At 41.0% G+C, this 12,675-nt stretch overlaps 1 protein-coding gene across 1 annotated transcript in view; it reads right to left on the reverse strand.

Moving 5' to 3' along the window:
- Nucleotides 1-12,675, reverse strand: part of LOC105007719 (transcriptional enhancer factor TEF-5) — a 44,461-nt gene that overhangs the window by 12,862 nt on the left and 18,924 nt on the right. The window contains exons 6-7 of the mRNA XM_034295852.1: nt 6,597-6,707; nt 598-641 (exon numbers count right to left, since the gene is read on the reverse strand). Of these exons, the coding sequence (XP_034151743.1) occupies nt 598-641; nt 6,597-6,707 (155 nt within the window). The remainder of the gene's footprint in view (nt 1-597; nt 642-6,596; nt 6,708-12,675) is intronic.

Here is a 12,675-nt window from a genome sequence, read left to right on the forward strand (position 1 = left end):
CCTACAAGCGTCCCCTCCTACAAGCGTCGCCTCCTACAAGCGTCGCCTCCTACAAGCGTCGCCTCCTACAAGCGTCGCCTCCTACAAGCGTCGCCTCCTACAAGCGTCGCCTCCTACAAGCGTCGCCTCCTACAAGCGTCCCCTCCTACAAGCGTCGCCTCCTACAAGCGTCGCCTCCTACAAGCGTCGCCTCCTACAAGCGTCGCCTCCTACAAGCGTCGCCTCCTACAAGCGTCGCCTCCTACAAGCGTCCCCTCCTACAAGCGTCCCCTCCTACAAGCGTCCCCTCCTACAAGCGTCCCCTCCTACAAGCGTCGCCTCCTACAAGCGTCGCCTCCTACAAGCATCCCCTCCAACATCCTCGTCTTCGCCACATTTTGAAAAGTTCCATGGTCATGTATAGCGATGAGAACAACAGAAGAGCGCATGTATGAAATGACACGGCTATCCACTCATGTCTTTTAGGGATGTATCCCAAAATGTGTAATATGATTAAAACATACAGATGTGTGGAACATTTTATCTTAAATTATTTTTAAAGTGTGCATAAGTTCTCCTCTAGCATGAGGTCATTTCATGAGGTAAAATGATACTCACTCCCGAGAAGACTCATGTTGTCCAGCGAGAGAACCTGGCCAGGACTAGAGACAAGAGAACAGAGTTAGATTGTTGTAATATTTAAGCAATAAGGCACAAAGGGGTGTGGTATCCATCCAACAGGCATGATGCATAGCAGGGTATGGCCAATAGGGCACACAGGGGTGTGGTCTCCATCCAACAGGTATGAAGCATAGCAGGGTATGGCCAATAGGGCACACGGGGGTGTGGTCTCCATCCAACAGGCATGAAGCATAGCAGGGTATACCACAAACCAGAGATGCCTTATTGCGATTATGAACTCGTTACCAACATTCTAAATAAAGGGAAAAAACTAAAAAACTCACTCAACATGTGAAAGAGCGTACACACATTCTAGATCTGGTTCTCTAAAAGTATCGATATTTTCAATGTCATGGTTAAAGACTTGCCCTGTCTGATAATTTCTGTGTCTTTTTTTAATCACTCAACACCCCGGGTGTTAAAGAAAACTCTGTTTCTGTTAAGAAAAGGTACATTAATGAGAGTACCAATGCTCAGTTTATCAAAGCCATAGCTATCTCTCCAACAGTAAGTGCTGAGTCAGTTGATGTACTCCTGGATCATTTTAATTCCAAAATATTGAATATCATGGATCGTGTTGCATCGGTAAAGAAAACAATGCGCACACAGAAAACACCTAACAGAACCACTATGATGGTAAGCCCCCTGAAAAGAGAATGTAGAAAACCAGAACATAAGTGGAGGAAACCTAAACTTCAAATTCACTGTGACATCTATAAACAAAGCCTTGGTAGCTTCAACAATGAGTTACGCAGGTCCAAACAGCAACATTTATCGGGAATGATCAACAAGAATATCAAAAATACCCAAACTCTATTTGCCATGGTCGACAAGCTTAAAAACCCAATAAAGCAGATAGCATCAGAACTCATGTTCACTGTTAAATGTAATGTTTCTTCAGTGAAAACAATGAAAGTATTAAATGGACCATCAGAACTACACAGTCTAACAAGGACTCTGTACCATCACAACGACCACCAAGACATAACTAGGTTGTTATGTCGCAATTTAATACAACTGATCAAAAATCCCTTCAAGAAATAGTTTGACATCTTAAAGCTTCCACATGTTGTCTCAACACACTGCCAGACTTTTTAATAATTTTTAACTCTATAACAATGGATCTAAGGCAAATAGTTAATCAGGCATTTTCCCAAAGGCTCTAAAAACTGGTGCCATTAAGCCCCTATTAAAAAGAGAACACTGGATGCATTTATATTGAACAAATATAGACCTGTATCAAATCTCCCTTTTACAGCCAAGATCATTGAGAAGGTTGTCTTCAATCAACTCAGCAATTCTATGTATTCAAGCGGTCTCTAATAAAAATTTCAGTCAGGCTTCCGACCTCACCACAGTACTGAAACGGCCCTCTGATTTATTTTTTTTGTTACACATCTGAATACTGATTTGGATAAAATAACTGTTCTGGTTCTATTAGTTCCCAGTGCAGCATTTGACAAAGTAGATCATAAAACACTTCTAGATAGGCTGGAAAATTGGGTAGGACTCTCTGGGACAGTCCTTAATTGGTTCAGATCTTATCTAGATGGCCGAAGTTACTTTGTCACTATTGGTAATCATGAATCTGATAGGGTGGCTATGACATGCGGAGTTCCCCAGGGATCAGATCTCGGACCGCTTCTGTTCAATCTCTATATCCTACCTCTGGGCCACATTCTACAGAACAAAAACATTAACTACCATAGCTATGCCGATGATACTCAAACCGTATGACAACAGCTCAATAGACTCACTGCATATAAATACCTGGATGTACCATATTGTCTCAAATTAAACCAAGATAAAGCAGAGAGTATTGTGTTTGGCAACAAAAATAAAAGAACTAGTATTAATAAAGAACTGGATTATCTGTCCCTAAAAACCAGGGACCAAGAGCGTAATCTTGGGTGTTCTGATAGACTCAGACCTCACATTTAATATCAAAGCGGTCACCAAAATGGCCTATCCACCTAAAAGCATATCCAGAATCAAGGGTTTGGTGTCCCAAAAAGACCAAGAGAAGCTCAACCATGCTTTTATATCTAGAATGGTTGACTACTGTAATGGCTTCTTAACTGGACTCCCCAAAAAGACTGTAAAACAACTGCAGCTCATTCAGAATGGTGCTGCTAGAATGTTAACCAGGACCAAGAGAACAGAGCACATCACTCCGGTTCTTAAATCTTTGCATTGGCTTCCAGTCACTTACAGAACAGACAGAATTGGTGCTTTTAGTATATAAATCACTGAATGGTTTAGGCCCCAAATACATTTCTGATATGTTTGAAGAATATAAACCGAGCAAGACTCTTAGATCCATGAACACAGGTCAGCTAGTAGAGGCCACAATCCAAATTAAACATGGCCAAAATTGCGTTTAGCAGTTATGCTGCACACAACTGGAATAAACTACTAGAAGATCTTGAACGTGGCCCAAATGTATACATTTTTAAATTCAGGTTAAAAACACTTCTCTTTTCACGTACCTGAGCGCTTCAACTTAACCGCACTGTTTAGCCTTACAGCTTTTATAGCTTCCTATGTTATTATCCCGTTTATTCTATTTCTATGTTTTATTATTATGTTGTTTTGATGTTTTCATTTGAGCATTTGTTTTTATGCTGTTGTATTTTCATATTTTTTATTTTTCTTTGTAAAGCACAATAGAATTGCTTCTATGTATGAATTGTGCTATATAAATAAACTTGCTTGCTTTCCCTTGAGACATTCTTTGGTAGATTTCTTTGAAGGCATTGGTATAATATTTTTGTTTGGAGACATTTTCAGCCCAGGTTAGATGCTTGACTGATGTTTAGATGTTCTGTCAGGAATCTACTGGATGCGCAGTCGACAAGGAGCCCCAGATATTGACAACCCCACCTCAAAGCTTGACTTTTGGGAACGTTCTTCTGGTTACAGGCAGTACTGGGTTTTGCCAAACATAGTGGTTTTGATTATGACCAAAAAGGCACATGTTGGACTTATCTGTCCAGAGAATGGACTTCCAGAAACCTTCAGGTTTATTGTGATGGTCGGTCTATAGCAGTGGCTCCCAACCTTTTTCAGTTACTGTACCCCCAAAATGTTTTTGCACTGCTTGGAGTACCCCTGAAGTACCCACTCATGTTTATTTCACTAGTAAGCCTATGGTGTCATGAGTGTTTTCAACTACCCCCTGTGGAGAGGCGAAGTACCCCCAGGGGTCCTGGTACCCCTGGTTGGAAACCACAGGCAGTTAAGTTCATTTTGATAGCACAGGCTTCTTCCTAGCAACCCTAACAACATAGTTCCCTTGGACGATTATGTTTGTAAGCGTTTGACGCGTATCTCTTATTTGCAAATAATATTAAAATGGTTAACTTGTGCTTAGAGAATTTCATCTCTGTAGTTCCTTATTTAAGAGTGTCGATCGATAGAATTACCATCACAGCATGAACAGTAACCTGAGATGAGGCAAGGGATGTCAGCAAATCTCCAGAAATTATATTTGGGTTGGCATTTGCCCGATTTATTATATTACTTGTGGCAATTTGGGAAATTTTGGAAGGATGTCCACTTCTAGGCCAAGTTGCTGTTAGGTTAAATACTCTCCATTTTTATATGACTTGCCTCACAGTGGACTGATGGAGCTCAAATCTTTGTGAGATGGTCATATTGCCTTCCCCAGACTGATGTGCTTGCACTACGGTCTTCCAGATGTCCTCTGAGATCTCCTCAGAGGATATCACCTACATAGGTAAAGCCAAACTTTGGCTGGTTCACTTTGGCACATGCACTAATTCAATTTTTTATATATACACTGCTCAAAAAAAGTCATCACAGTATAAAACCAACCAATGACATTTCAGGGATAGCAATCTGTCGAGTTAGGAAGCATAAGCTATTGTGAAAATAAATTCACCTTTTTTGGAGCAAATGAAAGTGACAACAGGTGCACTGGAGAGGAAACAGCAAGACGACCCCCAAAAATGGAACAGTATTACTGGTGGTGGCTATAGACAATTGCTCTCCTTATCCTTCCTAACTGATTCTACTTTAGTTTTGTGTTTTGCTAGTGTCCTTGTCACTACTGGTAGCATGAGGCAGTACCTACAGCCCATTCAGGTTGTCCAGCTCCTCCAGGATCCATGTGTCGTCACAAGAAGGTTTGTTGTGTCTCCCAGTACAGTCTCAATAGCATGGACATACCAGGAGACGAGCCATCACACCAGAACTAGACAGGGCCGTATAAGGGCATCAACCCAGAAGCAGGATTGGTTTCTGCTCCTTTGTGTGAGGAGAAACAGGAGGATCACTGCCATAGCCCTACAAGATCTCCAGCGGGCTACTGGCATGCATGTTTCTGAATTAACTGTCAGAATCAGACACCATGAAGGCCCAATGTAGTGGGTCCTGTGCTCACAGCCCAGCATTGTGCAGCTCGATTGGCATTTGCCAGAGACCACCAGAATTGGCAGGTCCGCCATTGGTGCCCTGTTTGGAAATCCGACCCATCAACAGACCATACGCTGGTGCAGTGGGCCCTGGATTCCACCTGATGCAGGACATTGCCCGGCATCATGTGGCCAGAGTGTGTAGGCAGTTCCTTGATCACAAAGGCATTGATGTCATTGACTGGCCCTCACGTTCCCCAGACCTGAATCCAATTGAGAGCCTCTGGGACGTTATGTATCGGTGTATCCGGCACCGCCAAGTAAGGCCACAGACTGTCCAGGAGCTCATGGATGCCCTGATCCAGGTCTGGGAGGAGATCCCCCAGGACACCATCCACTGTGTAATCAGGAACATGCCTAGACGTTGTCATCAGGAGTGCATACAGGCACGTGGTCACATACACACTATCGAGTCACATTCTGAGTTGCTGTGATGAAATTCACACAAGTTGGAACAGACTGTGATTTCAATTGTTCACTTAGATTTTCAGTGTGAGTTTGAATCCAGCCCTCAATCAGTTGGTGATTTAAAATTCCACTGACTGTTGTTACATCATTTTTTTCTCAATGAGGTACACAATATACAGTAAAGATTTTGATTGCAGAGAGAGAGAGAGAGAGCGAGAGAGAGAGCACAAGAGGCATATCCTGGAAGCTGGCCTTCTAGGTAGAGTTCTTCCTTTGTCCAGTTTGTTTGCCCATCTTAATCCTTTCTTTCTGAGATATGCCTCTCTCTTCGCATCTCTGCCTAGAAGGCCAGTAACCCAGAGTAGCCTCTTCACATGTAGAATTGTATGAATGTATGTTTAGATTACAATAGGACATCCATTAATCCTTAGCCAATGGGCTTACAGTACTGTGTTTGGTATTCTGGCCAGCGATATCTATGAAGTAGAGGTATGACCAGTTTCTTTGAGATCAAGTTCATAAGGCCGAGTTTGTAAGATCGAGTCTGTAACATCATGAACAATAGACCATCAAATGCTGCAATAAATAATTGAATTACTGTCTCCCTTGACAACCGGGTACGCAATCAATATTTCACCACTATACAAACGGCTGATTTCTTAGAACTGTTGACAATGAGACTGGGTTTTACAGGGCACTATCTAATGAAACTGCCAGTTGTGGACATGTGAGGCATCTGTTACTTAAACTAGATCTTCAAATGTATTTGACCTCTTGCTCAGTTGTGCACCAGGGCCTCCCACTCCTCTTTCTATTCTGGTTAGAGCCATTTTACACTGATCTGTGAAGAGAGTACTAGACATCGTGGTTTAGAAAATCAGCTGTTTTCTGCTACAACAGCCATTTACAACTTTACAACAATGTCCACACTGTACTGATCAATTTGATCTTATGTTAATGGACAAAAATGTGCGTTTCTTTCAGAAGACAAAACATTTGAACAGTATATATATATAAATGCTGGGCGTGCTATATAAAGCGGGGTGGGTGTGTGCCATGTATATACACCAAATATTTTAAAAAGTGTCTCACCTTAATAGGTTGAGGGTAGGGTGGCTGGGATTTCATCATACTAGCAGACACAATCTGAGCGGAGGAGAGGTTAGCTACATTCTGTAATGCCTTGTCTTTTGATACTTGATCCTAGAAGAGGAGGGAAGAAAGAGAGACCATTAGATTCAGCCATTATTCGACACAGTTGAAAATCTGTTAACTGCTATATAATGAAACAGAAAACTGCAAGGAAGGACAGACAGACAGCCAGGCAGAGAGGTGGGCGGGCAAAACAGTTGTGTGAGAAACAGGAGAGATATCTCTCGGGACCAGGGACTCAGTGGATATTAAAAGTCTACACACCCCTGTTAAAATGCCAGGTTCTTGTGATGTAAAAGAATGCGACAAAGATAAATCATGTCAGAACTTTTTCCACCTTTAATGTGACTTATAACGTGAACAATTCAATTGAAAAAAAAAAACTTACATCTTTGAGGGGGAACATTTTTAAACCCACAATAACCTGGTTGCATAAGTGTGCACACCCTTAAACTAATACCTTGTTGAAGCACCTTTTGATTTTATTACAGCACTCAGTCATCTAGCATGGCACATCTTGACGTGGCAATATTTGCCCACTCATCTTTGCAAAAACGCTCCAAATCTGTCAGATTTTAAGGACATTTCCTGTGCACAGCCCTCTTCAGAGCATCCCACAGATGTTCAATTGGATTCAGGTCTGGGCTCTGTCTGGGCCATTCCAAAATAGTAATCTTCTTCTGGTGAAGCCATGCTTTTCTGGATTTGGATGTGTGCAATGGGTCGTTGTCATGCTGAAAGGTGCACTTCCTCTTCATCTTCAGCTTTCTAATGGATTTTCTTCTCTTGATGATGACTGTCTTCACTGTGTTCCATGGTATATCTAAAGCTTTGGAAATTCTTTTGTACCCTTCTCCTGACTGATATCTTTCAACAATGAGATCCCTCTGATGCTTGGGAAGCTCTCTGTGGACCATGACTTTTGCTCTGAGATGCAACTGAGAAAATGTCCGGAACATCCAACTAGAACAGCTGAACTTTATTTGTGATTAATCAGTCACTTTAAATGATGTCAGGTTTGTAATGACTTCTATTTAACATGAGTTTGAATGTGATTGGTTAATTCTGAACACAGCCACATCCCCAGTTAACCCTAACCCTGATGCTATCCCCTTACCCTAACCTGGGACAAACATTATTATTATTTATTTCACAAGGTCTTGTCTCCAGAACATTTAGTGTCTCGGTCTTGTCTCAGTTACATTTGTGCTCGGTTTTGCTGTTAAGATTTGCAAGCTCAGTTTCTGAGATCACAGCAGACCACCAGATTTCGCTCAGCTTTGAGCGTGAAATACTCATAAACGTAGGTAATGTTTTGCAGTTTGTAACAGGACATGCTCAACAATCCCTAGCTTCACCACCACAATTAATAGAACCCTTGAGGCTCCTGGTCTTTCAAAACATTATTAATTATAAAATTTGCATAAAATAACCTAACCAAAACATGCACATCCTTTGAGTCTTTCAAGACTCCAAGTGGTTTAGGGGTCACTTAGAAATGTCCTTGTTTTCCATGAAAACAATTCATGAAATAAGTTTGAGTAAGAAATATAGTCATTGACAAGGTTAGACAATGATTTCTTTTTTGAAATAATTGTTTCAGTCAAACTTTGCTTTCTTCAAAGAATCCTCAATTTGCAGCAATTACAGCTTTGCGGACCTTTGACATTCTAGTTGTCAGTTTGTTAAGGTAATCTGAAGAGATTACGCCCCATGCTTCCTGAAGCACCTCCCACAATTTGGAATGGCTTGATGGGCACTACTTACAGATCATACGGTCAAGCTGCTCCCAACAGATCAATAGAGTTGAGATATTGTGACTGTGTCGGACACTTCATTATAGACAGACTGCTTCTTCTGAAATAGTTCTTGCATAGTTTGGAGCTGTGCTTTGGGTCACTTTCATGTTGTCGGAGGAAACTGGCTTCAATCAAGCACCACCCATAGGGTATGGCATGGCAACACAAAACAGAGTGATAGCCTTCCTTCTACAAGGTCCCTTTGACTCTGTACAAATCTCCCACGTTACCACCATCAAAACACCACCAGACCATCACAATGCTTCCACCATGCTTCCACCATGCTTGCCAGGTGGTGTCAAGCACTCCTCCAGCATCTTTAAATTTGGTCTGCATCTCGCCAATGTTCTTCTTTGAGATCTGAACACTTCAAACTTAGATTTGTCTGTCCATAACACTTTCCAATCTTCCTCTGTCCATTGTGTGTTCTTTTGCCCATCCTAATCTTTTCTTTTGATTGGCCAGCCTGAGACACGGCTTTTTCTATGCAACTCTGCCTAGTCGGCCAGTATCCCGGAGTGGCCTCTTCACTGGTGACACTGGTGTTTTGCGGATACTACTGGTGCTCTAAAGTTTGCAAACCCCGGCAGAAATTGTGAAAATTTGGCAATGATTTTGAAAAAATAACTGATCACGTCTTTTATTTAAGGATAGTGATCATATGAAGCCATTTATTATCACATTGTTGTTTGGCTACTTATAACATCAGAATGATAACAGAAATCACCCAAATGGCCCTGGTCTAAAGTTTACATACCCTTGAATGTTTGGCCTTGTTACAAACACACAAGGCAATGAAAATGGCAATTAAAGGTACATGTCCCACACCTGTGGCTTTTTAAATTGCAAGTAGTGTCTGTGTATAAATAGTCAATTTGTTTGTTAGCTCTCGCATGGATGCACTGAGCAGGCTATATACTGAGCCATGTTGAGCAGAAAATAACTGTCAAAAGACATATGTAATGAGAAGGGGCCACTGAGCGATGACGGAGTAAGACGAGTCTTTAAGAGCTCCCTTAGCCAAATCCACAAAAAAAAAAATTCAAGGGCCAACAACTATGTAAATTCTAGGTTTTCAGAGCGCATTTACTTTTAAAACTACAGGTGAATTTCAGGTGTACGAGGGGGCTCGGAAGCGACAAAACCGAGGGACTTTATTGCCAAATTGCTGAAAGATGTACTCTCGTTGGACGACGCCCCACTTATTGACAGAGCCCACAGGACCCTTCGCCAACGTCCGAGCCCCTCTGACTCACCGCGCCCATTCGTAATATGCCTCCATTACTATCACGTCCTGGAAGACATCCTCCGCAAAGCTGCCGCTATGAGAAACCTCAAGGTAATATCAAGGTAAACCCATAAGCATCTTCCCCGACTACCCGCCATCAGTGGCAAAGCGAAGGGCGTAATTCAACAGAGCCAGGCAACTATTGCGCAATCAACCCAGCATCAGATAATTATTATCAGACATAGGCTTCACTTTTCAAAAGTAAAGATCCACAACATCTTTCCAAACGCTCTATTGAATTGTGATAAATGTCAGTCCCTCAATGCAACACTTGTTCATGCTTTTTTTTCTTGCCTGAAAGTCGCCACTTATTTGTCTGATGTATTTAATGTACTGTCAAGAATTTTTAAGAATACATTATCACCAGACCCATTGTTGATTATCCTTGGCATATCAGAGTTATTTAGAAAATTTACTTCAGCTCAACAGCGGTTCATTTCCTACTCTCTTATTACTGCAAAAAATTTACTTCTGATGTCATGGAAAGGACCAGCGATATCTACTGACAAAATGTGGCTTCGAGATCTGTCCAATACTTTACATTTAGAAAGAATTAGATATTTTTTGAAGGACAATCTCTCAGGTTTTTATAATATTTGGCAACCCTTCATAGACTTCTTACAATCAGTATCTGTAAAAACACTTTCTTTCATTTTATATATATATGAACTCTTATTGTACTTCCTACTACAAAATTGTATTCTACTTTCGCACTGTTTGTCTTTTTTTTTTCCCTGTTGTTTTATATGTACACTTTATATGAGCCTCTTTTATATTGTTGATTGAAAATTGTATAATATCTTAATGCTCAATAAAAAAATAAAAAGACAATGTAATACACAACACAATGTAATGGAACTTTATAAAAATGGAATAGAATATAAAAAGATAATCAAAGCCTTGCATATGCCAGTCAATACTGTTCAATCACATATTAAGAAGTGGAAAATTCTGGGATAATTTGATAGCAAGCGAAGGTCAGGTATACCACGAAAGATTTTAACCAAAACTGCCAGAAGAATTGTTTCGGGATACAAAGAAAAACCCACAGGTAACCAATCAATCAATCAAATGTATTTATAAAGCCCTTTTTACAACAGCAGTTGTCACAAAGTGCTTTACAGAGACACCCAGCCTTAAACCCCAAGGAGCAAACAACAGTAGTGTTGGATTTCAGTGGCTAGGAAAAACTCCCTAAAAAGGCCGAATTTTAGGAAGAAACCTAGAGAGGACCCAGGCTCAGAGGGGTGACCAGTCCTCTTCTGGCTGTGCCGGGTGAGATATTAAGAGTCCAATTGGAATAATAAAAACATATCTCTGGGCTAAATCCAGAGTATATTTGATTCTAGACTAGGTCAAAAGTATGACCAAGTTGTCAAGGACAGGGACAGCAACGGGCCCCCCAAACCAGGTACTCCGCAGGTGTGTAACCTCAGGAGAAATACAGGCTGCTCTTGAAAATGACAAGGACAGTCGAATATTCTAATACCCGAAAATAATTTAGTAAAGGGTTAATTGAGTACTTGTGTGTGTATTCACTTTTTTCCCCCATATGTTTTTGTGTGTATTTATTTTTTGTTTAAATAAATTGACCAGAAAATAATTTTTTGAAATACTGTTAAAAATCTAATCTAAAATGTTAAGATATGATGATATACCATGACATTTAAAAAAAGTATAAATTTTGAAGTCGTTTTTTATGACATGCGCTCCGTCACACCTTTGCTGTTTACAATCGTCAGTCAGAGCGGTAGTGGTGTTATGGGGTCCAGAATGATGCAAATGTTAAATTAATTAATCCAAAGGAAGATGGAAAATATTGACTGAATTAATGTTAGTGAACCTACGGAGAAATATATGGCCACAAAACGCTACGTAAAGCTCGGCAGTGGAATCTAAAGGCGTTTTAAAAGTGCAGTATAGTAATAGCATATAGTTGGCTAGCTTAGGTAACTAGCTTCTCTATGGGTTGATGAATATTGTCTTGTAGTTCTGTTGCAGAGTTTTGCGTATCAACCACACAGCTTCCTCCATACGCGTGGTCACTCTTTTCTCACACAAACAGTAATTGAGCCGATGTTACATGAGAACGACACCCACTCCTTCGCACGTTATGTAGTGGGGCTCATGTTGTAAAAACATGTATTTCGGTTAACCGAATAATTTTCAAATAATAACACAAACTATTCGGATAGTAAAATCTTGTCCAATGCACATTCCTAGTTGTTTCAAGGAGCACAATACGACAATACTTGAGCAAAAATGAGCTGCATGGTCGAGTTGCAAGAAAGGAGCCTTTACTGTGCCAATGCCACAAAAAAGCCTGAATACAATATGCCCGACAAAGCCTTGACACGCCTCACAGCTTCTGGCACACTGTAATTTGGAGTGATGAGACCAAAATAGAGTATTATGGTCACAACCATAAGCTCTATGTATGGAGAGGGGTCAACAAGGCCTATAGTGAACAGAATATCATCCTCACTGTAAAGCATGGTGGTGGCTCACTGATGATTTGGGAGTGTGTGAGCTCTAAAGGAACAGGGAATCTTGTGAAAATTGATAGAAAGATGAACGTAGCATGTCATCAGAAAAAACTGGCAGACATTTTGCATTCTTCTGCACAAAAGCTGCACATGGGATGCTCTTGGACATCCAAGCACGACAATGACCCTAAGGCCAAGTTGACCCTCCAGTGGTTACAGCAGAAAAAGGTGAAGGTTCTGGAGTGGCCATAACAGCCTCCTGACCATAATATCATCAAGCCACTCTGGGGAGATCTCAAAACGTGCAGTTCATGACGACCAAATACTTGGCATGACCTGAAAGAATTTTGCCAAGATGAATGGGCAGCTTTACCACCTGCAAGAATTCGGGGCCTCATAGACAACTATTACAAAAGACAGCACACTGTAACTGATTCTAAAGGGGG

Source organism: Esox lucius, chromosome 12 (genome assembly GCF_011004845.1).
Source record: "Esox lucius isolate fEsoLuc1 chromosome 12, fEsoLuc1.pri, whole genome shotgun sequence".
NCBI classification, from domain to species: Eukaryota; Metazoa; Chordata; class Actinopteri; order Esociformes; family Esocidae; genus Esox; species Esox lucius.